Here is a 26370-nt window from a genome sequence, read left to right as displayed (position 1 = left end):
TGCCCATCATCTTGCAGCAGGAGAGGAGGACACACCCTGCCACACAAAACCTCAACTACCACTGTCACCTGAACCACAAAACCCCCCCATTAGATCCCCTGCAGGAACCCTGAAGCCAGCCCGGACAACAATAGACGGGAGATGATCTTACGCAGAGCTTAGCATTGAGTAGGTGTTGTAGTCATGCTTTTTCCCATTCAGCAGCCATTGGTGTATCTGAATGGGTCATTCACTTGATATTTGCATTCCCTTAAACCTGTTTACGAACACTAAATGTGGCGGCCCTGATGGGCCCGTGGGTTCTCAAATGAGGTTCTCTGGCCACGTTAGGTCCATGGAAAGTTTCTAGAAGTAAGGGTGTGTACACTCACCGGCCACTTAATTAAGTACACCTGTTCCACTACTGCATGTTTTAGATGTTCTCCTGCTACACCACACACCTGATTCAGATGAATGATTAATTAACAGGCTTGAGCAGAGCTTCTTGACGAGCTGACGATGTGAATCAGGTGTGTTGGAGGGGGGCAGTGGGTCCCCGAGGACCAGGATTGGGAAATACTGAACTACTTGTTAACACTATAATAATATTTATTTTCTTATTTAATTATTATTTATAATATTTAAAGGTGAGGTGGGAGATGCTCAGAAGACAACACCAGAGCTTATGCTATGCTAGGGTTACAACAACAGGACTGTGTTTGGGGAGGCTACTGCCAAGAAAAAGGCTGATGCAGAGCGATCCAAGACCAGAGTGAACACCGGGGCTGCTGCGGTTTGAACGGTGGCGACCACTGAAAGCCCAGAAAGTGCTGCAAAGTGCTGTTTCTACTGGACAGGTAGGTTCACTTTATGTTTAAGTATTTGTTGTTTTCCATCATCACGTTGAACTAAGTATCCAAAAAAACTCTGAAAGTTACCCATGCTGCGAAGTGCTCGTGACTCTGTGTTCGTTGCGCGTCCCTGTGCTCTGGAGGCGGAGCATGGGAGGGAAGTCTGAAGAAAGGGGCTTGGACTTTTGAATTCAAAACGTAGCCTGGTCAAACTGTTCTTCCAGGATCTCCAACCCTACTTCAAATCAGCCAACCATTTACATGTACATTTAGATATGTACAGTCGACATACAGTAGTTAATACGACCTGCTCAAGTTCAACCTGAGCATCAAAACAAGGAAGACAAGTCACTTAAGAGACTTTGAATGCGGCTTGTTCGTACCAGATCAGCAGAAGTATGAAGTACAGACTTTACGGAGAATAGTCTGAGCTGCAGTGCTTTGGGCAAAGATGCTTTTGTTTATGTCAGAGGTCAGAGGAGAATAACTAGTCTGGCCGTACACGATAGAAAGTAACGCAAATAACCACTCGTTACAGCCAAGGTTTGCAGGAAACCGTCTCTGAACGTGCGACCTGTTGAACCTTGAAGCGGCAGAAGACCGCGCTTAATGCTAGTGGCCAGAGAGTGTATATATAGACTTATATTTATTTGATATATACATGTCTCATCAAGGGAACTTTCTCCAGGTTCTCCAGTTTCCTCCCAGAGTCCAAAAACATGCAGAGGTTAAGTGGAAATGGACAATAAATTGGCCGTAGGTGTGAACGTGAGAGTGAGTGGTTGTCTATGTTTCACTGTATCTCAGCTGGGTTTGGCTCCTGCTCCATGTGACCCTTATTAGGGAGGATAAAGCAGTAGAGAATACAATATATACTATATCCTCATGAATGAGTGCATACACACTTGCTGTATTCAGATCTATGTATTTCTGTCACATACTGACAATTTAATTGTTCCTGGAAAGCGATGTTATTGCCACCAGACACGAACTTGAACCCGGCTCCGTTTGTCTCCCGCACATCGGCTTCACGGAGGTTCTATATACCGGTGAACTCCTTTGATTCCTGTGTCCTCATTACCTCGGGGCACGGTTCACAGTAACTGGACCCGTCCTTGTGTCACATGGATTCTCTTCTGCTTTTTGTCATCTATTATATACCAAAAAATATCAATTAAAGTCACTCACGTGCTCGCTCACGCGGCCAAGATGTACTGAATGCAATTAATACTTGAAATTGAACACCGTCACATCATGCATCATCTAAAATGTGACATTATACTGATTATACCTAAAAGTCACATGATTTTTATGAATGGCACACTTATCCTTTTAAAAAACAGCCATGTACAAACACACATAAAAAAAATAAGACATACTTGAGTGATTTCAGTGCAGTATTTTTGTGTCAAGATAAGTTGAAGTTCAAGGGTTTAATTATATTTGTGCAGGGTGGCCCCATCTAAAGAGCTTCATGTGCTCACTTTATTAGGTACACCTGTTCAACTGCTGGTTATGGATCAAATATCTAATCAATCACCACATTGACAGCAACTCAATGCATTTCCTAATGTGAATTTGTCCCATGAGACCTGCTGGAGTTCACACCGAGCATCATCGGTACAAGAGTGACAATTAGACCCAAATCACTCAATAGTAGTTAAGTTTATTTCCAATGTTTGTCAGAGTGACATCAGGTCATCTAGTAAGGTGCATTATACGGTGCAAAAACAAATCAAACGTCGATTCCAGTTTAAAAGCACCGATTGGTTTACATTCATTCTTAAAAATTGTTGACACAGCTCAGAAAAAAACAAACAGACACTGGGTTTTTAAAACAAAATGGCAGACTACAGTCCCAGTATATTCGGCGCAAGGCCTGGGTTCATTTGGCATTCGCTCTCTCTGAAGCAAAACATCACAGACGGAGCTTTGAAGACCATCTCAGCGGCAGACCATGTCGACACACTCTTATTTAGAGCTCGTATACTTGGTCACGGCCTTGGTGCCCTCGGACACGGCGTGCTTGGCCAGCTCGCCTGGCAGCAGCAGGCGCACGGCGGTCTGGATCTCCCTGGAGGTGATGGTGGAGCGCTTGTTGTAGTGCGCCAGGCGCGACGCTTCCCCAGCGATGCGCTCGAAGATGTCGTTGACAAACGAGTTCATGATGCCCATGGCCTTGGAGGAGATCCCCGTGTCTGGGTGCACCTGCTTCAGCACTTTGTACACATAGATAGCGTAGCTCTCCTTCCTGGTCTTGCGGCGCTTCTTGTCTCCCTTTTTCTGGGTTTTGGTCACAGCCTTTTTGGAGCCCTTTTTGGGCGCAGGAGCTGATTTTGCAGGATCAGGCATTTCGCTTTCCCCCGTGCAGGTGTCAGTGACAGTGAAGGCAGGGAAACAGCTGAGGACGCCACCTCATTCCCACTTCTCTTATTTATAACATGGCTCTGCAAATAAGTGTGCGCCATCACTTCCTCGTGATTGGTGCGTCCTCCGCCGGAGGATACGCATTAAAGCAGGACGCGCCGTGGCATTGGCTCGTGTGTCTCAGATTCGATCGACCAACCAGAGACGCGCAGGCGGTTTATATAGTTTCACCCTCCATTTTCATTACGTAGACGTCCATCTCTGCGTCATCTTTGTTGTTCACAACCAGCGACTTGTGCGCGCTAATCACACATACACGCCATCATGTCTGGCCGAGGGAAAACCGGAGGCAAAGCGAGAGCAAAGGCCAAGTCACGCTCCTCTCGTGCCGGACTCCAGTTTCCGGTGGGTCGAGTCCACAGGCTACTGCGCAAGGGCAATTATGCGGAGCGCGTCGGTGCCGGGGCTCCCGTCTATCTGGCGGCTGTGCTGGAGTATCTAACCGCTGAGATCCTGGAGCTGGCAGGCAACGCTGCCAGGGACAACAAGAAGACCAGGATCATCCCTCGGCATCTCCAGTTGGCCGTGCGTAACGACGAGGAGCTCAACAAGCTGCTGGGGGGAGTGACCATCGCTCAGGGCGGCGTGTTGCCCAACATCCAGGCTGTCCTCCTGCCGAAGAAGACGGAGAAACCTGCAAAGAGCAAGTAACCGGTGGCCCGTGTTCACTCGGGACAAGCTCAGGCTCCGCTCGGTGCCACTTTTTTCATACCAGTGTTTTTTTTGTTTTTGGATACACCTTTGTAAAAGTGGGAGCGGTGTCTGGTTGAAATCACACTTGCTGCCCATCGGGACTCTTCATAGACTCTGTCTCCTCTGTTGTTGTTGTTTTTGTGTGGAAAATGGAGGCGCGCTCGCTCTCCGGGGCTGGGGAGGAAGAAGAAGGCCGCGGAGAAAATATGTTAATATGGACCAATTCTGGAAGGGGGAGGGACGCAGGTGTTTTTATTTTCGCATTGCTGCTACAAAAAAACGTGCAAAATGGTTGTGTGTTTATGTCATGTTTCAATAAATGTCCCAGCAGCCTTTTGGCACAGGGCGAATTCATGTAGTCTGGATTTTTTTGTTTTCATCCGGGAACTTGCCTTTGTCAAATCGAATGGCACAGGGCACATGAATGGTTCTGCAGCCGATCTGGCGTTTTTTTTTTTTTTTTTAACACTGCTACAGTTAAACACCAATGTCTTTATCTGGTCATTTAAGTAAACCGTGCGTTCACTTTGCACCAGTTTTGAAACTGTTCTGGTTCATAATGTGTGTCACTCCTCAATGCTGCAGCTGATGGGTGTAGTGGAGGCAAAATGCATAGTTTTTTACATCTTTTTCCTATTATAATAATGCAATATCAGATGCTTTTAATGATTTGTAACTAAATGTCCCATTGTGTTTATGCTCCTGCAACCTCTACCTGTCTTAATAAGTGGATTAATATTATTGGCAGCTGTTTTTCATATTTTTATCATGGCAGATTCCAGCAGCATTTGAGACATTGGAATGAAAAGATGCAAATGCCAAAGATGTTTATACTTTTTAAAAAGGACTGTGTGCTCGTGGGGAGGTCAGAGTGCAGGGACAGTGAGGGATCACTGCAGCTAAATAATTCACTCCAAGTTGTGTCGCAGTACAGTTACACTTGGCTGATTTGTACTGCATAAAACTGTACTTTTATCGACTGATTTATCTTCAACTTAAATAACACCACAGCTATAACAGGACTCTTATTTTTTAGGTGATACACTAAGACATTTTAATATGATTACTGCTGTCACTGTATTATAATATGACAAACTGGCTACTGCTTTAGTCATATCCTTAAAATGACTCCATTTAATTAGATCATTTCTCACATAAGTTTTCACACGTTAATATGGCCATTTATTAATAAGTTGCTATTTGTACACAGTGTTTAATGCGGAAACGCGATGGTGTCCACTTTGCCTGATGGAGAGCTAATCACTGCAGCACATCAGGAACTGCTCTGCCTCCATAATGACAGATAATGTGTCAGAGTAAAGACAGCCACAACTTTAATGACTTTTTTTACTTAAATTTAACTTACTTAAATGTGACTGTTTCAAACATACTAAATATCTGATTATTTTCAAATCCTAAGAGAAAGGTTGTCTAATTGTCAAGCGGTAATAAGTAGATGACACTAATCTCGATGTATTATGATTTAATTTTAAGGGAACCATGCACTTGCCCTTGATCGTTAAAACATGGTAATAAGGTCAGACATATAACACATTAAGCTGTTAAATCGAGCCTCATTGTTACCGATATTAAGGCAGTGATCCTCATTAGAAACTATCCACTGAAAAGATAAAAGTAATCTCATAATGTGCTTAATCCAATCGGGTTTATTCCTTAAGCGAATTTAACCAAAGTGCTGTACGGTAATGATGCAATAAAACACTGAGACAACACATCTTACATTCAAAGAAACAGAACACATAACACAAGAGGCATGCATCAGTCATTATTTATTACTCTTCACGAGTACAGACCTGACACAACGCACAAAAGTTAGTTTGCTTGAGGCTCAGTACAATCACTAATGACAGTAATGACTTTACACTGGCAATATTCATGCTTTTTCTTCTCTTCTTTTTTTAACTCAGCAATATACAGAATGCAAAAACTACAGACACTTGATTAATCGACTTCCTCAATGGTTGGACCAGTGGATCCTGCGCCGGTAGAAGCACCTCCTCCTCCTCCGGGGAAGACGCCTGGCATGCCACCAGGCATCCCACCAGGCATCCCACCAGGCATCCCACCAGGCATTCCTCCAGTACTCTGGTACAGCTTGGTGATGATGGGGTTGCACACCTTCTCCAACTCCTGTTGTTGATGTTCATATTCCTCCTTCTCTGCGGTCTAGTAAAAGAAAAACACATGTTATTGTCCCGTTCAGCAGGAAATCACGTGCTCCGTTAAGTTTAAGCTCTAGTGTACGCATGAATAACACCACAGTGGTTGTTATTGCCTTACTGTAAACATCAGACATCACGTCCTAGACATATTTAATTATGGTCTGCAATATTGAACATGTTTCATATCCTTTCAGATCACAGGGGCCCTAAACCTCTGGCCTGGTTATGTTGGCTGACGTCAGCTGAAAGATTTCAGGGAAAACATCACCTTAACTGATCTGCATCAATCCTCACCTGGTTCTTATCAAGCCAGCTGATGACCTCATTGCACTTGTTTGTGATCGTCTGCTTGTCGTCGTCGCTGATCTTGCCAGCCAGTTTCTCGTCCTCCACCGTGGACTTCATGTTGAAGGCGTACGACTCCAGGCCGTTCTTCGCGGACACCTTGTCACGCTGGAGGTCGTCCTCTGCCTTGTATTGCTCCGCTTCCTGGACCATGCGTTCGATGTCATCCTTGCTGAGGCGACCTGTCACAAAACAGGAAAGATTACAATTTGATAACCTGGGATAAAGCTGCAGGTATATGTGGGTTCTTTTCTCTTCTCTCTACCTTTGTCATTAGTGATGGTGATCTTGTTCTCCTTTCCAGTGCTCTTGTCAGCAGCAGAAACATTCATGATGCCGTTGGCATCGATATCGAATGTCACCTCAATCTGAGGAACACCACGGGGAGCAGGAGGGATTCCGGTCAGCTCAAACTTACCCAGCAAGTTGTTGTCTTTAGTCATTGCACGCTCACCCTCATACACCTGTTGGATGTGAGAAGTGTTAACAGGCAATGTTCAAACTATGCTTGTCTACCATCCTGTCTTTTGCTCAGACGAAGGTCTGGATCCCCCATCAATCGGCATCCTCACCTGGATGAGTACACCAGGCTGGTTGTCAGAGTAGGTGGTGAAGGTCTGGGTCTGCTTTGTGGGAATGGTTGTGTTACGTTTGATCAGGATAGTCATGACACCTCCAGCGGTCTCAATGCCCAGGGACAGAGGGGTGACATCCAGAAGCAGCAGGTCCTGCACATTCTCAGACTTGTCACCGCACAAGATGGCAGCCTGGACAGCTGTAAGTAAGGTTGAACTGATTAGAGTCATAAGTTAAGGCATGTGCTTCATCGAAAAGCAAGATACTTACCAGCTCCATAGGCCACAGCTTCATCTGGATTGATGCTCTTGTTGAGTTCCTTTCCATTGAAGAAGTCCTGGAGAAGCTTCTGGATCTTGGGGATACGAGTGGAGCCACCGACCAGCACAATGTCATGAATCTGCGCCTTATCCATCTTAGCGTCACGGAGGGACTTCTCTACAGGGTCCAAGGTGCCACGGAAGAGGTCTGCGTTGAGCTCCTCAAAGCGAGCCCTGGTGATGGAGGTGTAGAAGTCAACTCCCTCATACAGGGAGTCGATTTCAATGCTGGCCTGGGTGCTGGAAGACAGTGTGCGCTTTGCCCTTTCACAAGCTGTGCGCAGGCGACGGACAGCTCTCTTGTTGTCGCTGATGTCCTTCTTGTACTTGCGCTTGAACTCTGCGATGAAGTGGTTCACCATACGGTTGTCAAAGTCTTCACCCCCAAGATGAGTATCTCCAGCAGTGGATTTGACCTCAAAGATGCCATCCTCGATGGTCAGGATGGACACATCGAAGGTTCCACCACCAAGATCAAAGATGAGGACGTTCCTCTCTGCGCCAACCTGGGGAAAAACAGAGTGTGAGCCTGTAACTGTACAGGTATAGGTGGACATGAATAATTGTTCTATTATTTACTGTCTTACATTATTACCTTCTTGTCCAAACCATAAGCAATAGCAGCTGCAGTGGGCTCATTAATGATTCTCAAGACATTCAGACCCGAGATTGTTCCAGCGTCTTTGGTCGCTTGACGCTGAGAGTCATTAAAGTATGCAGGTACTGTAATAACGGCATTTGACACGGCCTGAAAGCAAAAACAAATAAGTGTTTAAAGCAGCAGATGACTACAAGTCAAGAAAAGCTAAAGGCCAAGAGAAAGAGAAAGAGAACTGGAAAGCGCTTCAGTGATATCGACTATCATTTCTGAAAAACATCTCTGTAAATCAACAATAAGAAAGCACTTTAAAAGATTGTGTTTCAGTTTTTTTGTTCAACATTTTGTGTACTCACCTTCCCAAGGTAGGCTTCAGCGATCTCCTTCATCTTCGTCAGCACCATGGAAGAGACCTCCTCTGGGTAGAAGGTTTTGGTTTCACCTTTGTATTCAACCTCCACTTTGGGCCGTCCGCTATCACTGACGACGTTGAATGGCCAGTGCTTCATGTCGGACTGAACCACCGGATCCTCGAATCGTCTGCCAATCAAACGCTTGGCATCTGTAAAAAAAAAAATATATATATAGTTTTTTTTTTTAAATCTGTCAGTGGCAGCAGAAGAGGTTTGGAATAAACTGTTGTTTTCATCATCTCACCAAAGACTGTGTTGGTGGGGTTCATGGCAACCTGATTCTTGGCCGCATCCCCAATCAGCCTCTCTGTGTCCGTGAAGGCCACGTAGCTGGGTGTGGTCCTGTTGCCCTGGTCGTTGGCAATGATTTCAACTTTGCCATGCTGGAACACTCCAACACAGGAGTAGGTGGTTCCAAGATCGATACCAACGGCTAATCCTTTGGACATGGCTGCTCTGAAAGAGTGGAAACAAGTCACTTTATATCTTATTGCAGGAGGGGGCAGTAACACTCAATTTAACTACCTTATGTCAGCGGGTGTCTTCTCCTTCATCTAATAATAAAAATATGTCTGACATGCTGTACGCTGAGAGGTGAAATGCTGCCCTCTGCAGTTCAAAGTCACTTCGCAGTAGGAATCAGAATCAGGAATGTTTCACTCTTTACATTTTCTTTGGTCAAAACCATCAAAGGACTCTTGTCTTTGATGACTCAAGCATCAACAAAGTGACACATCAAGTTGCCATGGCATCAAAGAAACCCGGATACAGACAGACAGATGTTCCTTGAATATATACAGTCTTTGGCATTAGTTGGTTTCTGTACAGTGTGATTTACTAATGACCCTTATTGTTCTTTTTCTGTAACATAATAACTACATTTGTATCAGATCTATACATGTTTCCCCATATTTAGAGGCGGTAGGTGATGTACGGAGTCATAACAAAGCAATATAGAGATTTAATCTTGTATAGTATTGATTTTCATTGCATAATTTGATATAGTTTATGTGTAATTTCCAACACAATTTCTATTCATTTGTAGTCCACGGAAATACAATATATTCTGAATAGAGAACAAAGAGACTATAGTTAAAAGTTGTGTAATTTACACTGGTTTGTATTTTCTATGTCTGTCTCCACACCACAGTGGATTCTGCAGCGTCATAACAGAGTTCGAGTCAAACTGCTGATCCATGAAACCATGAGAGGGCGACACTTCCCCTTACAGCTGAGACAGTAGGTTGAAGTTTCTCTGATGCACTATCCACATCCATCCATTCATGCACCAATCGTTTTGATTGATAAGTGTTCTCTGAGTCATTTCATCACAGTTTATAAACGCCTCTCATAGCTGCCGACATGTCATATATGTCATTAAAAGCAAGTTACTGTGGCATAAATTAAATGAAAATAAACACGAATGATGTCAATTGTGTAGGTCTGTGACATATGGCTGTAGCACAACCACACGTACAACGTTTCAGGGGTAGCAAAACATTCATGTCCTACCTGGATGGAGCTGTGGTTGCAGACTGTTGCAGTGACTCTCCTCCACCAGATCAACACAGGCAGAAGATTACAGCATCACTTGTGTATAAATCCTCCCCCCAGCCAATCAGCTTGCAGAACAGTCAGCTTCCAGTACATTCTGGCTCGTTCCGTTTGAGCCTTCTGTCCTCTGATTGGCTAAAAAAAAAACCCAGGGATGCTGTTGAATAAAAAATAAAAAAAAGAGAGAGAAATAACAGGAAAGTTCCAGGGATATTCCTCAGAGGTTTCAGTGAATAAGTAGAGACAACAACTCAGTAAGTAACTGATTGTGATGAACAGTAATGGAGCTTAAATTCTCATCATCAGACAAACTATCCTCACAAGCAGGTCTCAAACTCATGGTTTGAGGGCCATATGTGGCCACCCCTATTGGCCAGACCTGCTCTAGAGCAACAAGATATCACAAAATCATCATCATATTTATCAAGGTGTGTTATAGATCACATCACAGTATAATCATCATATCAACACGCATTAGCTGTCAACACCTGTTCCACAAATAAATCATTCTACAAAATAATCAAGGTGGTTTTCTTCAGAAACTCTTCAAACCACAATGTGACCTATTGATCTTTTTATGATAATTGTCAGTATGAGGTCACAGCTGCATCATCGTCATCATATTTCAGTCTTAACTACTACTACTCCTATCATGCTTGTGAGTATTAAATGTATCTTAAAACCCGTTTTTATTCTTTGTTTTTACCTGTTTTTTATTGGACAACTTGGTTATTTGTGGTGTTCTCAATATGGTCTCTACTGTATTTTATTGTTTTGTTGTTTGTTTTAAGGTCGTACGTTTCTATATTTTATGTATCTTTTGTTCCAGCTGTTGTTGTTTTTAAAGTGCTTCTTAAATCAATAAAATTGGATTGGATTGGAGTCAGAGATAAAGTGTATCATGTACGGTCTGTTTGTGGAAGTTTAGCAAAACTCAGGGGGGTCTTGTGAAGCACTTTAAAGCAACCACAGTGGATCAAAGTGCTGTACTAATGATACATAAAATACACAATTAATAAAAGGCACAAATGTAAACGTAGCCGCCAAAAATAAACCACAAACAAAAAATAACTGCGTGTGCCAGACAAATTCAGTGTGAGTTAAATACTTCTACTGGATTATCATGTCCACAACTAACTGATAATATACTGTCACTTTCCCTTCACTACTCTCACCCAGACTCTATCTGTACTCAGGAAACCAAAGACTTGTTCAGAGCACGTTTACCTCAGTGATGTGTGGTTTCGGTGAGAAAATCAAACAAATATTATGTTAAAGGCAGTGAAATAAAACCAGAGAATGAAAATAACAACATAGGAATTGTTACTCCAATCAAAAATACTGACATATTTTTCATTAAATCTCTTAAAATATTGGTAGAAGGATCAGTGGGATAAAGTTTCAGAAAGAGGAGAGTATACAATATATACTGCATGACATGCAGTTTAACCTTTTACTTTCACTGTTTGGGTTTTGCCTGAGAATCCCTAAATAAAATAAAATGAGTGGAAACCACACAGCAGTGATGTCACGGAAGGTCCCTCCACACAGAGTACAAATACAATCAAGTGTTGAGGAAGCGCATCAGTGTGACCGTTGGTGAGTTAGAGTGTGAGATGGAAGTGAAGCTGCTTCTCACTGTTTTCATGCTCCTCGTACGGGGTAAGTAACTTACTTTCACTTTAATTTTTTTGTGATGAAAAGCAGATGAAACTTAAACATGACTTGTTCATATGTGTATTTACAGCAGTCGTCTTGCGTCTGAGCGTCACACAAACACTTGTCTGGACAAATATTCATAAGAAACCTGCACGAAAACTTCAGTTCGCACAGCTGGATTAGTTGTCGGTTGTTTTTTTCGACCTACTTTTTGTCTGTGTGAGACCTACACACGATTATCATAATCTAGCTGTGAACAACATTACAATATTGTCTTCTAACGCAAAATGTTACTTGTTTTCACTTATTTGGTTTTTGTTATGGCTCAATAACACGTCATGCCTTCTATAGATGGCTTCTTTTGCTCTGCCAACATATAAGAAACAATGTGAAATGTCATTGAAACTCTGTTTTATGGATTTAGTGCAAAGTGTTATTGATGTGTTATCTTTTTTTAAAAATCTTTTTAGTTGTGGTTTTGAGGGCAGGCTTATCACAGTTTAATGTTTCATGTGGAAGAGTTGTTCTCAGACTTTTTTATACCAAGTACCACCTGAGAAAATATCGCCATCGTTAAAATACAGTGGTGTAAATAGGCCGAGCAAAGTCAGCCACAGACTTTTCACACGAGGCAGATTTATTCTCAATAACATAATTTGCTCTATCCTCATCCTCCTCTTCCTCACATATACTTCACACACTGGTATAGTGACATTAGATTAAAAATGGTGTGAGCAATGTGGTGACTGTAATTATGATTATTTCATTTACTATAATTTCTTTAGTTATATGTTTCATTTTCTACGCAATTCAGTCAAAATTTCACCACAAAGTACCACCAACGGAACCCTTGCGTACCGCTGGTGGTTCACGTACCACCGTTTGCGAACCAAGGATGTAAATTAATAGTTTGGGTTTATTTGTTTCAATGTTTATGTCCTTTTTAATTTGCTTTTGTGTGGAAAGTGGATTTTCTGATCACATAGGGCACCAAATGATTATGTTTTATCGATTAAGATTTACATATGCATACAAGTATACATATATGACTTCCTTTTACATGTTATGCATGTGTTGTCAACATTAGACAATGTTATGTATGGACTTAAAATCAGACATTCAGCAACTACTATGTATCCATTTAATTTAGTTGAATTTGTTACAGTCATTAGTTCTAACACGACCCACGCCCGAGGAAGGTCCTGACCCTTAGAGCCCACTGTCTTCTCCACTGGTGTCACCTCGTGCCCACAGATAATGTTTTTCCAGACACTTCGTCACAGGAAACAAACAAAACAACAAGCCCCTATTTGAGCAACAGCCCACAGCCCACCTTAATATTTTCTCTCACTGTGACGGGTGACATCACTTCCCGTCACTGTAGAAATGCATTAGATGTGATACAAGGTTAGAGGGGGGCTGCTTTTACAGCAACTGTTTTTGGGGGGGTTTTCACACCCCCTTTTACACTCATACACTTTCACACTTGGTCACAGGCCTGTAGGAGTAGATGAGTCAAACATTGTGAAAAGCTTTGTTCGGACCTCAGACACCTCTTTCTCATGATATCTTATTTATTTCAGCTTAATCACAATCAGTTTTGAATATTAATTTCTACTTTCTCAGTAAATTGCTGTGGGAATAACAATATATAATAAATAATATATGGACCTGGGTGTGTGTGTTTATAGGTCACATATTCAGGCTTTAAAAAAATGCAGTTTTTTTGTTGTCTTATGTGTTGTTTTAAAGTTATGACTCACTTTATGTCACTTTTTTAGTTGTGATCGAAAATAGCAATAATTGTGCCGAAGTCACAAAATGAGACCCTTTTTCTTTGCTTTTTGTTCATAAAAACGAGCCAAGTAAACTTAAATTTCACAAATTCAATCCAATTTTAAACATTTTCAGTACTTTTTTTTGCTCAGGTGTGTTTAAATATTTGGTAAAATTGAAAACAAATTTCGTCAGATTGCGTAGGTTGTGCTGAAAAAAGGATATCATACAATCTCTATTGCACTTCCTATAGCCTCTGTGTATACTGTACATTTTAACATAGTTGTGGAAAAAAGCAGCCTAAATACTCTGTGTTCTCAGGGTTAAATGTTTCCCTCTGAGTGTGGGTTGCATCTGTGATCAACCTTCTCACCTCCTGTTTATCCGATTGCAGCTTCACTCTCAGTGTGGCAGCGTGTGACCGTGATGAAAGATCACACTCTCCACTTGAGCTGCCCCATCATTAACCACAAGACCATGACGGAGTGGAGGAACCCAAAAGAAAACGTTATGTTCTTTAATGGCCAGAGAGGTGACGACATCCTCTTCACAACATCTACTTAAATGAGCTTTATTCTTCAGAATGACAAGAATGAAAAAAACTCATCATTTCTCTCGCTCTTGTTCTCCAGCTTTAAAGAACAAGCGCTACAGGATCGACAGACTGTCCAATTCAGAGTTCTCCATCAGTATTTCCAACGTCACCTTCAAAGATGGAGGCATCTACACATGTTCCCACTACGGCGACAACATAAACGAGAAGAAAGTGGAGGTGACCGTGTTAGGTAATGTCGTCGCAGTTACTGATTACATTATTTCCAAGACGTTAACGTTACAAACTGGAGCTGTCAGCTGGATGAGAATTTCAGATATCCTAAATGACGTCCTTGCTTTGGTGATTTATTTTTTTTAAAGGTCTTCCTAAAATTAGCGTAACAAACCACGAGGGACAGGTGGTCGTGAAATGCACCGCTGAGGGGAACCACCATCCTCCACAGATCTCCTGGAAACTGGACCATGGGCCTGAATTTCATAGTGAGTTTTTCTTCCCTCCTCCTACATCATGACTGCTATGGACTGAGCCACTTCACATTTAAATATATACGTGCAGTCAATGACGAGGACAGGTGAATGACGAAGACAGGTGAATGATGAGGACAGGTGAAAGATGAGGACAGGTGAAAGACGAGGACAAATGAAAGATGAGGACAGGTGAAAGATGAGGGCAGGTGAGCGACGAGGACAGGTGAACGATGAGGATAGGTGAATGATGAGGACATGTGAATTGGCATTAATTAAGGTCCCTGAGTGAGTGAGAAAGTATTCAAGCATTTGTGACCTTTGACCCATTTTGACTGATACATTATGTGTTTAAACATTTAATTTTGCCAGCACTTTAATTTGTAAAGGTTTGCCTTTAATTAATAACTCACAATTCATGTGAGATTTTAAACAAGCTACTTTTTTACTTTAACTTGAGTACATTTTCAGATCAGTAAAATAGTGGTACTTTAACTTGAGTAGAATATTTAAGTACTCTTTCCACCTCTGGAAACAAGTAGGGTCACTTTTCCATCGACAAACATGAGGGATGAAACCATGGATGTGATCAATACAGTTCACTCTACAAAAATTACAGATTGTTATTTTTTGAACACACACTGCTCTTCTGTAGGCGTCTTAAAGACAACTCAGCAACCACAGCCACTGCCACAACACACCAACTGTATTCACTGCCCACATTTGCTTTGTTGGTGGATGTTATTTCCAGGCCTGAAGTCTTAATCATAGTTTTCCTTTTTCAAATGTAACGCTGTTGCTCGTCATGATTTTTGTGAATCAGTGGGAAACATGTTTAAACTATAAATATAGAGTTCAATGACAGATCTCAGACACGTATGAGGATGGATCGTTTTTATTTGAGGCGGACTAAGTGTTAAAATCAGTCAATAAAAAGTGAGTTGACCATATTCAAAAATAGCAATCACGACACTTTCTGTCCTTGAACTGCAGTGAAAAGTGAAGCTCCTACTCCTGATGCAGCAGTTCGACGTCCACACATTTAACAGCACTGCACCTCAAACCTGGCTTCTCTCCATTGGAGTTAGACAAGTTAAAACTGGCTCTGCATGAAGCTCTTTCCTCAACTTTGGCTCAGAATCAGTTTAAAACCCAAATGACAGACATTCTCCTCATGTGATGTCCATCTTTTTTATTTATCTTTGAATGTTTTGGTGCTTTTACACAATTCTTATCTTGACATGTGAGTGTTTTGTATTTTGTGACTTTTGGTTTCATCTTCCTCTTTTTTCCCTGTCCATTTATATCTAACATGTCAAAATTCCTATATCGGCATAACTAATCACGTCTGTGTCGTCCCACAGATCATGCCCACGTCCATGTTGAAGAGGACAAATTTGTCTCCACTGGTTTGATTTATGTTCAGCCCGCGAGGAACAGAGTGACTGTGAAATGCCTCGCTCGACATCCAGCCATGCACTCGTCACCTCTGATGGACTTCAAAATTATCAGACGTGGACGACAGCGTGAGTACAAAATGAAGTATTCTACTCATTGTTATTGTAAAATTAGTGTAACCTTCATCATAGCCGACACATGTTTACTTAACAAAGGGAGATTTTTGAGGAACAGTGTGTCATGTCGTCACAAAACAGGGAAAGCACTGAAGAGATTTTTCTTTGGACCCATGACACTGTGTTGTTTTATTTCCTCTTTCTGTGTGTAGTAAATAATTTGGCTTCCTGTAATCTGATAAAAAAAAAAACAAGGTCAATACTAATGTAAACCCCTCCCCCTTCTCTGTGACAGCAACGAAACTCAACACCACAACTACAACAGCTGTGTCCATCACTCATCCTCAAGGGTCAGCAGAGGTGCCGAGGACGACGACCGGCCGCGGGTCCAGATATGAAGACGCGACAACAGCGTCCCTCACAGTCACAGACACGAATGAGCCTCCGTCGGCCACCCCCTCCACTGAGACGATCACAGCACCCACCAGGTTTCACGTGACCCCGGTGACATCGACAGGCTCGCATCTCAGCACGAGCGGTGAGTGAAACTTACTTTCACTTGCATGTGATTTCCATTTTGTGTGGGCTGTACATACATATTGCCACAGCAGTGTACGGGATACAATACCTCACAGAAAATAACCTCACACTGTGTATAAATAATCATTAACTACTTTTAACTCCTATTTATTGCCCCAAAAATACACAATATAATCTATTTTAACCCAATCAGTGCCAAAGGTGCACCCTTGGTAAATTGCCATGGGAATAATACACAACTCCTTATATGGACATCCTGGGCGTGTGTGTTCAGGCATTTTTATTAGTGGTTTAAAATAGCAATAATTGTGCAGATGTGACAAAATTAGACTTTTAGAATTTTATTTTTTACGTGTAAAAACTAACCAAGCGAACTTTGAACTGCGACGTCTTTCCAAGTTTCACAAATTCAATCCGATTTGAAACATTTGCAGTACATTTTTGCTCGGGTGTGTTTATATAGATGGTGAAAATGAAAACAATTTTGTGGTTGTGCTGAAAAAATGATATATATATATATATATATATATATATATATATATATATATACATAAGACACTGCACATTTTCACATAGTAGTGGGGAAAAGCAGGCTAAATACTCTGTGTTGAATATGTACTGTATATATTATCCATGACAAACTGTCGTCTTGCTGGATGGAATTTTCTGATCACAAGTTTCACAGTGGGTTTTTTTCTACTGGTTGCTTAACCCACACTGTAGTTGTGTTTCCTGTGACGGAAAGTCTCTCACACTGTAGTGTGTGTGTGACACTCAGCCATGTGAGGTGCATTCATACACTTCGAGGAGGAGGGAACAACTAAGCTTCATGACGGTTTTTACAGAGTGATATGCAGAGTAGACAACTCCATTCAATCCAAACGTCAGTCGATCACAGGTGAAGCAACGTTGAGTTGAAACTTATACTTTCTCTGAATAATGTTAGGACACAGTTTACAGAAACTGTAACTCTAAAAAACCTACCTTTTCTGGTGTTGGCTGAATTCCCCTCTTCGGCTTTGCATATGAAAATTGGGGCAGCAAACGATGATTTGTGACACTCTTAAATTATCTTCTTAAATAATGGATTCGTTTTTTGGTCAATAGGGTTTCAGACAACACCCTCACACTGTCCTTCTTGTTCACAAACCGAAGAAACCAGAGCATATTCACATTTAAGAAGCTAAAAAATTAAATAATTGTGTTTAAAGACCCACATTTTTCCTCGACTTTCACTTTAGGAGATAAGAATAGCCAACCCGAACATTAGCACCTATATTTTTACCCTTTTATTATTTAACTGTTTTACTTTTATGATTTTATTAATTTTATGTTTTATACCGTGTTGCTGTGCCTTTAATTCTGTAAAGCCTTGAATAGTAAATTATGAAAATAAGATGGAAATCCATTGAACTGTTTGATTAATAAAAGTGTGTGTGTGTTCACTTGGCAAACGTCTCACTAATGCCATCTAGTGGTAATTCTGAACACCTACAATTCCCTTTGGAGGCCCAAAATGACTTGCAGCAGCTCAGTAGAGTCTGTGTTAATAACTGTATTTCCCTTCTTTATGATTCCTTGAAGGCCGCACGTCTGCGTCTGCGACAACAGAGGAGATTGTGTCCTACAACAGCACAGAGAAAAACACAACAGGTAAAAGCTGATCTCGTATCACACGTAGTAAAAAAAAAAGAAAAAAACTGTGATGAGCTTTAATAACGATCAAGTTTTTTTTTTTACTTTTCCCAGGAAGCACTGATGATCCACGAACACGAAGAGGAAGTAGGGGAAATTCGTCGTTGCTGATCTTCCTGGTGACGTGCCTGATTTTCTTTCTTCTGGTGGTGGTCATATTCTTTGCCATCAAGCTGAGGAGAGCACACAACGTCTGGAGGAAAGGTGAGCAGATCATTCACATAATTTTTTTCCTTATCACTGATACTGAAGCTGATGTCAGTCTGACCTTTAGTCAAGGCCTGGGCCATAAATGTGCGCAGCAAATCTTAAGTGCTTAATGTATGTTCAAAAATGTCATTTTTTTTAATATGATGTTGTTAAAACAGTTTATATTGTTACAGAGAATGAGGAGTCTGATCCTTCAGAAGATAGCAGTAAATCCAAATCGAGCAATGAGGACAAGAACGCCAAAGGACAAAGACAAAGAGGTACATTGATGATTTTTTTTGGCTTGTTTTTACGATAAAAGAAACACTGCACAATTATTGCTGCTTTATATCGCTACTAAAAATGTGATATAAAATTAATCATAACTGTGACTCAACAACACATAAGCCTGACTATATGACCTATAAGCACACACACCCAGGATGTCCATATAAGGAGTTCATACTACAATTTACCAAGGGTGCGCCTGCGCCACTGATCCGTGCCGTGTGAGCACTAAGGGTTAATACTAGGCCACTTATGAGATTTTACTGCCCTCTACATTCAAGAAAACGAACAAGAGGGACACTGGTTTGGTAAATAACACAACTATAATTAATGCAATTTATAGTGTTACATTTGAATTAAGAATAATCCAGCACCGGCTACCGGAGTTTAGGGCCTCATAAAAGCTTAGTTAAAACTCAAACCCAGAATTCCTCCCTTGATTAAAACACAGAATATGTACCAAAACGTTGTGCTACGGCTTGGAATTCTAGGTGTGAATTTTATTGATTGCAACATTTAACCCCAGCGAATAAAGTTCATAAAACATGGAGAGTGGAGAGTGTTTGTTTTTACTGCCAGCAGCCATGGAAAAAAAAAAAGGAAGCAGAATATTTGAGGCCGATGAGAGATCCTGACTTTTCTTGCAACATTGCATTCTTTGAAAACAGAGAACTATTTTAACTATGCAAACATAGTTGGCTCACACGCCATCTCAAGCACTCTGTGGTGAATGGGAGGGAAGATGAGCTCTTTACTGAATTAATATTTAAAGAGGTAACAGACAACGTTGGTGTCCTTATGTTTGGTCTTTCCAGTTTTTCAACTGGACATTTGCTTCTCTTTCATTACATGAAGTGAACACAACCAAGTCCTCCTGTTAATTCACAGATTCGCCGTTTCACATGACAAACTTCCTGTTTCTGCAACCATTTCCTGACCATCTTTATCTGACTGTCTTTTTTTTGTCTTCTCTCACAGGACTCTTCAACATAACACAAGCATTTACACAGTACGTCACTGAGGAACCAGTAGTGACACCATCGAACCCAGACACTATGACACAAACACACATTGTCGACATAGAGCAGACGTTACAACCTCAGATTTCCAACAACATAAAGGAGACGGAGTTGTGAATCCTGTAAAATAAATCGTCCCACAAAAATGTTTATAATTGAAGATCTGTTGTGTCCTGTATAAATGCTACTGTTTGTTTAGGTGTAAGAATAAATTATATTTTTTATAACTTGTGTAGAAAGATTGATGGTATTTTTTGCACATTATCTGTAGCTTTTTTTACTTTTTGCTGCTATTATCTTTTCTTAACCCTCAGGCGTCATTATTTCTTCTTGATCTGGCTTAATTTTGGCTGTGTAAGTGCATATGGAACAATATTTTGTAAGAAAATCTCTCTCTTGACAAATTTTGGAATTTAAATTCGAATTTATAATAGATCAGTAGACCACTGTGAATTTGTTTTGCCATACTATTAAGTCCAGGACAAAATCGTCTGATCAACTTCAGTCCTGATAAAAAACTATAACATATTGAATGACCCTTTAAATGCCAGTTTGATGATTAAAATCCTCAAAGTTATTGAATGATCTGAAGTTGTTCAATGCAGAAAAAATTATTAATCTGTAAAGATTTTATAGCCATTTTTTGGAAGTGGACATTTTTGTCCTTAATGACTTTGGAGGGTGGTAAATTAAACTGAAGCCTGAGGGTTAATCCGATTCATTAGACCCTTTGACACATTTATCTTAAATTAAGATAATATCGATTCTGTCAGTATAACCTTTCACATGTTTGCTGTAGTTTTTATGAAACAGAAAATGAGTAAAATACATGTTTAGAGCTATAGTCAGAGGGCAAGTATAGACATGTTTATAACTGACGTAGTGCTGCGTACTGTATAAAAGCTGTGAACTTTTGTTCATGCGTAAGAATAAATTATATTTTTCTCGAACATTCTTTTTTGACTGTAGTATTTTAACACTCACTAGTTCCAGGAACTAGGGACATGACCAAGAAGTAAAAGCCTGTACCTCTTGTGACCTTTTGTGTGGCCTCACAGGGTGCGCCTTACAAATATCATCTCCAAGAGCCTTTAAAATATGTTCATTTTATTTTTAATCGAAAATAATAACATTGATTATATCAGTACAATCAGTACTATCTCTCCAGATGCTTCCATTGTTGTCACGTTTTGTTGGCTGGGTTTCTTAGAAACAGAAAGTGAATGAAATAACATGACAATGTGTCATTCAGTTCCAAGAATGAAACACAGGTTAAATATGGTAAAACCGGAAGTTGACGAGACTGACGTCATTCAGGTTTCATTGGTTGGCCGTTGGCGAAAGAACAGAAGACTCGGCCTGTGATTGGCTGTCATCTCAGTCTTATATAAGGTTGTGTTTCCTCTTTTCATTCCCTTTCCTTCTCATACCGGCAAGGACAAGCCAGCTCCACCACGTCGCTGTCCATCACCACACATTCAAATCATCCGCGGTCCAATTAATTTGGTAAGTTTCTCGGAGATGTGTTTTTGAATGAAGTACGTAGTTGAAGTAGTACGTTAAATACGCGCAAAAAAATATTTTTCACTCTGTTGCCGCAGTGTCCTTTTGCCATTGTGCTCTTTAATTGAAGATGGTCTCTGTTAGGAAATGGTCACAGTATAGTATGTTTGTGAGTTAAATTTAGTGTTTGTCCGTCATTCAAACGCCATGATTGCAAAACAAAGGATGCGGATTCTCTAGGCCCCGCCATGCTGAGCGCGTGCGTCAGCTGGCTTTAGCGGTTTAGCAGAGGGGGAGGGGATGAGGCAAGATGTTCGAGAACGTTCTCGAACAAGGCAAGGCAGCAAAAGCCAACTGACTTCCGGTTACATTTAAGATTAAAAGTGGCATTTAGAAAAATAATTCGCGAAACGTTTCGACGTGTTTGTAGTATAGTAAAGCTGTGAAATCAATCGGCATCTTGTACTTATTTTGTAGATTCTCCTTTTCTTCATTTTTTTGCCAACGTCCGGTTTGGACGCTGTGAAAACTTGATGCCTCATTGTCACATGCGACTGACGAGGCGCCATGTTTCTGCAGTGCCCATTTTCCCAGACTGTTGCCGCAGTTAACTCCTGATAGCACAATAGAGGCTTGTGTCGTGTTGGAATAAATTTAGATAACGCAGACAATTATTGAGGGTGAATGTTTTTCAACGTACTCGTTGTTACTGGAGCAGGATAAAATGTAATGTAAATTGATTGTTCATTGTAACATTGATTTTGCTCTGCCGACAATTTATCTGCAGTATCTTGAATTTTCTGTTGCCTATGTTGGCTGCTCACTATTTCAATTAAGATAATATCCTTAAGTTGTTTTAGTTAATTAAATGCAGAATGGTCTTTTTTTTTAGCTTCTCATTGTTGACAAATTCACATTGCTGACATGGATCTGCTGCATTATCTTTTGGAACAGGCATTTCTAGAAATTCATGTTTAGTAATGTGTTTTTTTTTTTTCTTTTCTTTTCTTTTTTTTTAAGGAATCATGTCTAAGGGACCAGCCGTTGGTATCGATCTTGGGACCACATACTCCTGTGTTGGAGTGTTCCAGCATGGCAAAGTTGAAATCATCGCCAACGACCAGGGCAACAGGACCACACCCAGCTATGTGGCCTTCACAGACTCAGAGAGGCTGATCGGAGATGCAGCCAAAAATCAGGTTGCCATGAACCCCTGCAACACAGTCTTCGGTAAGATCCTAGTTAACTTATTGAACAGTGCTAGGCTTGTGTTTCAAGTCACTCTGAACCTGATGAAATTATTTGACGTTTTAATATGTGATTATGAAAAATTCACGGCAAGAATTAATAAGTGTGGTTTTGAGTGACTCAATGAAAGAAATCACTGTGATGATGGTTTTTCCTGCCATTCGTAGTTTCCACCAGAGGTCGAAAGACCAAAGACGGCCCAAATCCTTCCTTGGATGTCTGAGTGGTTTCTTTCATTGAAGTCACATTCTGTCCCGTCTGTCTTGATGTTTAAAGATTTAAAGAAACTTTTTTTTTCTCCTTAAGATGCCAAGAGGCTGATTGGCCGCCGGTTTGACGACGCAGTCGTGCAGTCAGACATGAAGCACTGGCCATTTAACGTTGTCAATGACAACACTCGCCCCAAGGTTGAAGTTGAGTACAAGGGTGAGACAAAGTCCTTCTACCCAGAGGAGATCTCCTCCATGGTGCTGACCAAGATGAAGGAGATTGCTGAAGCCTACCTCGGAAAAGTAAGTTATGTGGCATGGCTCTGTAAGCAAACAACAAAAAAGTGCATGCTGTTTGAAATGTTCTGAAATGTGTTTTTATTTCCTTTCAGACTGTCAATAATGCTGTAGTTACAGTGCCCGCCTACTTCAACGACTCCCAGCGACAGGCCACTAAGGATGCCGGCACGATCTCTGGCCTCAATGTTTTGCGTATCATCAACGAACCAACTGCTGCTGCCATTGCCTACGGTTTAGACAAGAAGGTAAATGCAGCATCATATTATTGTACTTGAATAATAGTGGTGATTTAAATAGTTGTTTTTGATTAGCTAACATTGATGTTTTTATTAGGTTGGTGCAGAGAGGAACGTCCTCATCTTTGATCTTGGTGGTGGAACCTTCGATGTGTCCATCCTGACCATCGAGGATGGCATCTTTGAGGTCAAATCCACGGCTGGAGATACTCATCTTGGGGGTGAAGACTTTGACAACCGCATGGTGAACCACTTCATTGCAGAGTTCAAGCGCAAGTTCAAGAAGGACATCAGCGACAACAAGAGAGCTGTCCGTCGTCTGCGCACAGCTTGTGAAAGAGCAAAGCGCACACTGTCTTCCAGCACCCAGGCCAGCATTGAAATCGACTCCCTGTATGAGGGAGTTGACTTCTACACCTCCATCACCAGGGCTCGCTTTGAGGAGCTCAATGCTGACCTGTTCCGTGGCACCTTGGACCCTGTAGAGAAGTCCCTCCGTGACGCTAAGATGGATAAGGCACAGATTCATGACATTGTGCTGGTCGGTGGCTCCACCCGTATCCCCAAGATCCAGAAGCTTCTCCAGGACTTCTTCAATGGAAAGGAACTCAACAAGAGCATCAATCCAGATGAAGCTGTGGCCTATGGAGCTGGTAAGAGTCTTTAGCATAATGTGCACTTTTATCTCCTGTACTGCTCAAATGATTAAGTCATTAGCAGCCGCCCATCACCTGGAGCCTAACATTGCTTTTGTTTCTGTAGCTGTCCAGGCTGCCATTCTGGCCGGAGACAAGTCTGAGAATGTGCAGGACCTGCTGCTTCTGGACGTCACCCCTCTGTCCTTGGGTATTGAGACCGCTGGAGGTGTCATGACTGTCCTGATCAAACGTAACACAACCATTCCCACAAAGCAGACCCAGACCTTCACCACCTACTCCGACAACCAGCCTGGTGTGCTCATCCAGGTAAGCACAATTAACTTTGTTCTAGCTACTTTTGATGCCATGTTTAACACAAGGAGTGGTTTTTAACTGTTCATGCGAACTCTTCCAACAGGTGTATGAGGGTGAGCGTGCTATGACCAAAGATAACAACTTGCTGGGCAAGTTTGAGCTGACTGGAATCCCTCCTGCTCCTCGTGGTGTTCCCCAGATTGAGGTGACATTCGATATTGATGCCAACGGCATCATGAATGTTACTGCGGTCGACAAGAGCACTGGAAAGGAGAACAAAATCACCATCACCAATGACAAAGGTATAAAAATGAGAATTACCCTATTATAGCCGGTGTTCTCTCCCACAAAAATCCAGTGTTAACCATTCCTATTTCATGACAGGTCGTCTCAGCAAGGAGGACATTGAACGCATGGTCCATGAAGCAGAGAAATACAAGGAGGATGATGAAGTCCAGCGCGACAAGGTGTCTTCGAAGAACGGCCTGGAGTCATATGCTTTCAACATGAAGTCCACTGTGGAGGACGAGAAACTGGCTGGCAAGATCAGTGACGACGACAAGCAGACCATCTTGACCAAGTGTAATGAGGTCATCAGCTGGCTTGACAAGAACCAGGTACTTTTCTTTTTTTTTATTATTTTCTCTTCCGGCTTGACATGGCACAATTTCCTCAAAACTAAAGTATCTTTTTTGTTTCTCAGACTGCCGAGAAGGATGAATATGAGCATCAACAGAAGGAGCTGGAAAAGGTGTGCAACCCCATCATCACAAAGCTTTACCAGAGCGCGGGTATGCCCAGTGGTATGCCTGAGGGCATGCCTGGTGGCTTCCCCGGTGCTGGTGGTGCTGCCCCTGGTGGCGGTGGATCCTCCGGTCCTACCATTGAGGAGGTCGACTAAAGATCCGACCTACACTAAACATTTGCCGCCTTAGCAGCTACCTCTTGGATGTTTTAAGAAAGTAACCCTCTTACAGCACACATTCCAACAGGCTTAAGAGTGTAATTTAAAATTGTAAAATCAGGGTTTGGGGAACATGTTGCATCATTTTTGGCACAACTGGGAACAACTTGCAGTTGGTTGAATGAGTGTTGATTCACGTGTGTTAATGTTCTAAATGGTGGCACTGAAAATAAACTTGAAAACCCTCCTATCCATTTGTGCTTTCTGCTCTGTGGTGTTTGACTTAGTAGCTGTTACTGATCTACTGCAGAGGTTTATTTGTCAGTCTTACTTGGCTTTTATCATATGGCCTGATGAACCCTGCTGTAAGGATAAATATAAGGTTCTTGATCAGATTCCATTAGCGTCATGACTTAATTATTCATTGATTTGGAGAGTCTTGTGGCTTATGCTTCTCTATAGGTAACATAAGGCGTCATTACAAATTTATGGGTCTTATTTCCCTGGTTGACACCATGGCTCAGGTTAGGTGTTTGAGTCGGGTTCATCCTTTCGTGTTGGATGTTTCACTTTTAGTGTCATCTTTGTTTAAGCAGTGTAAATCTGATAAACATCCTTTAGGGATTACTTGCAAGAAAAGTGACTACTGTTCTAAACAATCTGGTTGGGATGTGGTTTAACCAAAGACGAGGCAATTTCCCCTTTAAGACTACCCTAAATATGCTTATGGTCTTCTGAAACGATCCTCATTTTTACAGGTAATATATTATTTTATTCACTATTTCAATAAAATGAGTTGAACTCTGACTTGCCACAGAACCTTTGAGTTTTATGGTATCCTTAATTGGTGGCTGTAATACAATATTTAAGAAATAATTTTCTTTCAGCAAGTTTTGCTGATCCAGATCATGTAAAAAGTATAATTCCATACAAAAACGTCACAATATATGATTCGACTATATCAGGTTTTTTTACTAGGGCTGAAGAATTTTGGGAATTAAACGTTTAAAGTTTAGGAGCCTGAAAGCAATGGAAAAGGTCCTTTCAGGAAATGCATGTTATTTCCACACATTACAGCATGTAACTGCTTTTAATTTACTTGTTAAAATTAAGACTGGATAATTGAATACTTGAAAGCTGATACGATTTATTTATTTCAAATGTGTGATTATGACTTTTCAAAACTCCATAAAAGGACTCCGAACGTCATGAACAAATACTGCAGTATTACGGCTACACCTTGTGGGAGAACACTGCAACTACAGGTACTGGGGAAAAAAACCTTTATTCACTTGGGATCACAAATTCAAGTCACAAATAAGAACATCTATTTGCTCTGCAGTGTATTTGAGACTAAAACAAAAATGTTAATTAGAAT

At 41.3% G+C, this 26370-nt stretch overlaps 5 protein-coding genes and 1 non-coding gene across 8 annotated transcripts; 4 read left to right on the top strand and 2 right to left on the bottom strand.

Annotated features, from left to right (window-relative positions):
* Window positions 1–2476: 2476 nt before the first annotated feature.
* LOC131457931 (histone H2B 3) lies at window positions 2477–3334 on the bottom strand. The gene has a single exon (XM_058626470.1). It carries the CDS (start codon window positions 3180–3182, stop codon window positions 2802–2804), a length of 381 nt encoding a protein of 126 aa, XP_058482453.1. The 5' UTR covers window positions 3183–3334; the 3' UTR covers window positions 2477–2801.
* Window positions 3335–3404: 70 nt separating this feature from the next.
* LOC131457930 (histone H2A) lies at window positions 3405–4304 on the top strand. The gene has a single exon (XM_058626469.1). It carries the CDS (start codon window positions 3522–3524, stop codon window positions 3906–3908), a length of 387 nt encoding a protein of 128 aa, XP_058482452.1. The 5' UTR covers window positions 3405–3521; the 3' UTR covers window positions 3909–4304.
* A 1608-nt stretch (window positions 4305–5912) lies between these two features.
* On the bottom strand, window positions 5913–9051 carry LOC131457925 (heat shock cognate 71 kDa protein-like). Its single transcript, XM_058626459.1, has 9 exons — window positions 8911–9051; window positions 8630–8841; window positions 8329–8534; window positions 7970–8122; window positions 7325–7880; window positions 7051–7253; window positions 6744–6942; window positions 6428–6660; window positions 5913–6137 (listed from the first exon to the last, which is right to left on the bottom strand). Exons 1-9 carry the CDS (start codon window positions 8937–8939, stop codon window positions 5913–5915), a joined length of 2016 nt encoding a protein of 671 aa, XP_058482442.1. The 5' UTR covers window positions 8940–9051.
* On the top strand, window positions 5962–20589 carry LOC131457928 (cytotoxic and regulatory T-cell molecule). 3 transcript variants are annotated; one of them, XM_058626463.1, is made up of 12 exons: window positions 8935–9306; window positions 9536–9624; window positions 11136–11601; window positions 13769–13906; window positions 14007–14159; window positions 14290–14409; window positions 15759–15920; window positions 16204–16446; window positions 18033–18101; window positions 18198–18347; window positions 18527–18613; window positions 19599–20589. In XM_058626463.1, exons 3-12 carry the CDS (start codon window positions 11556–11558, stop codon window positions 19754–19756), a joined length of 1326 nt encoding a protein of 441 aa, XP_058482446.1. In that variant the 5' UTR covers window positions 8935–9306; window positions 9536–9624; window positions 11136–11555; the 3' UTR covers window positions 19757–20589. The 3 variants fall into 3 exon arrangements, with proteins under 3 accessions (XP_058482445.1, XP_058482446.1, XP_058482448.1); XM_058626462.1 differs by lacking the exon at window positions 8935–9306 and adding an exon at window positions 5962–6059 and having other exon boundaries at window positions 9536–11601; XM_058626465.1 differs by lacking the exon at window positions 11136–11601 and having other exon boundaries at window positions 8937–9306.
* Window positions 20590–20988: 399 nt separating this feature from the next.
* LOC131457926 (heat shock cognate 70 kDa protein) lies at window positions 20989–25244 on the top strand. The gene is made up of 9 exons (XM_058626460.1): window positions 20989–21145; window positions 22163–22372; window positions 22697–22902; window positions 22992–23144; window positions 23233–23788; window positions 23898–24100; window positions 24192–24390; window positions 24473–24705; window positions 24792–25244. Exons 2-9 carry the CDS (start codon window positions 22168–22170, stop codon window positions 24987–24989), a joined length of 1953 nt encoding a protein of 650 aa, XP_058482443.1. The 5' UTR covers window positions 20989–21145; window positions 22163–22167; the 3' UTR covers window positions 24990–25244.
* LOC131459029 (small nucleolar RNA SNORD14) lies at window positions 22524–22617 on the top strand. Its single transcript, XR_009240178.1, has one exon. It is a non-coding gene; the product is annotated as a small nucleolar RNA SNORD14 (small nucleolar RNA).
* Window positions 25245–26370: the final 1126 nt, after the last annotated feature.

This window comes from Solea solea, chromosome 4 (assembly GCF_958295425.1).
Source record: "Solea solea chromosome 4, fSolSol10.1, whole genome shotgun sequence".
Taxonomy (NCBI): domain Eukaryota; kingdom Metazoa; phylum Chordata; class Actinopteri; order Pleuronectiformes; family Soleidae; genus Solea; species Solea solea.
The sequence above is the reverse complement of the archived record's forward strand: the minus strand, read 5'-3'. Positions and strand labels throughout refer to the sequence as shown.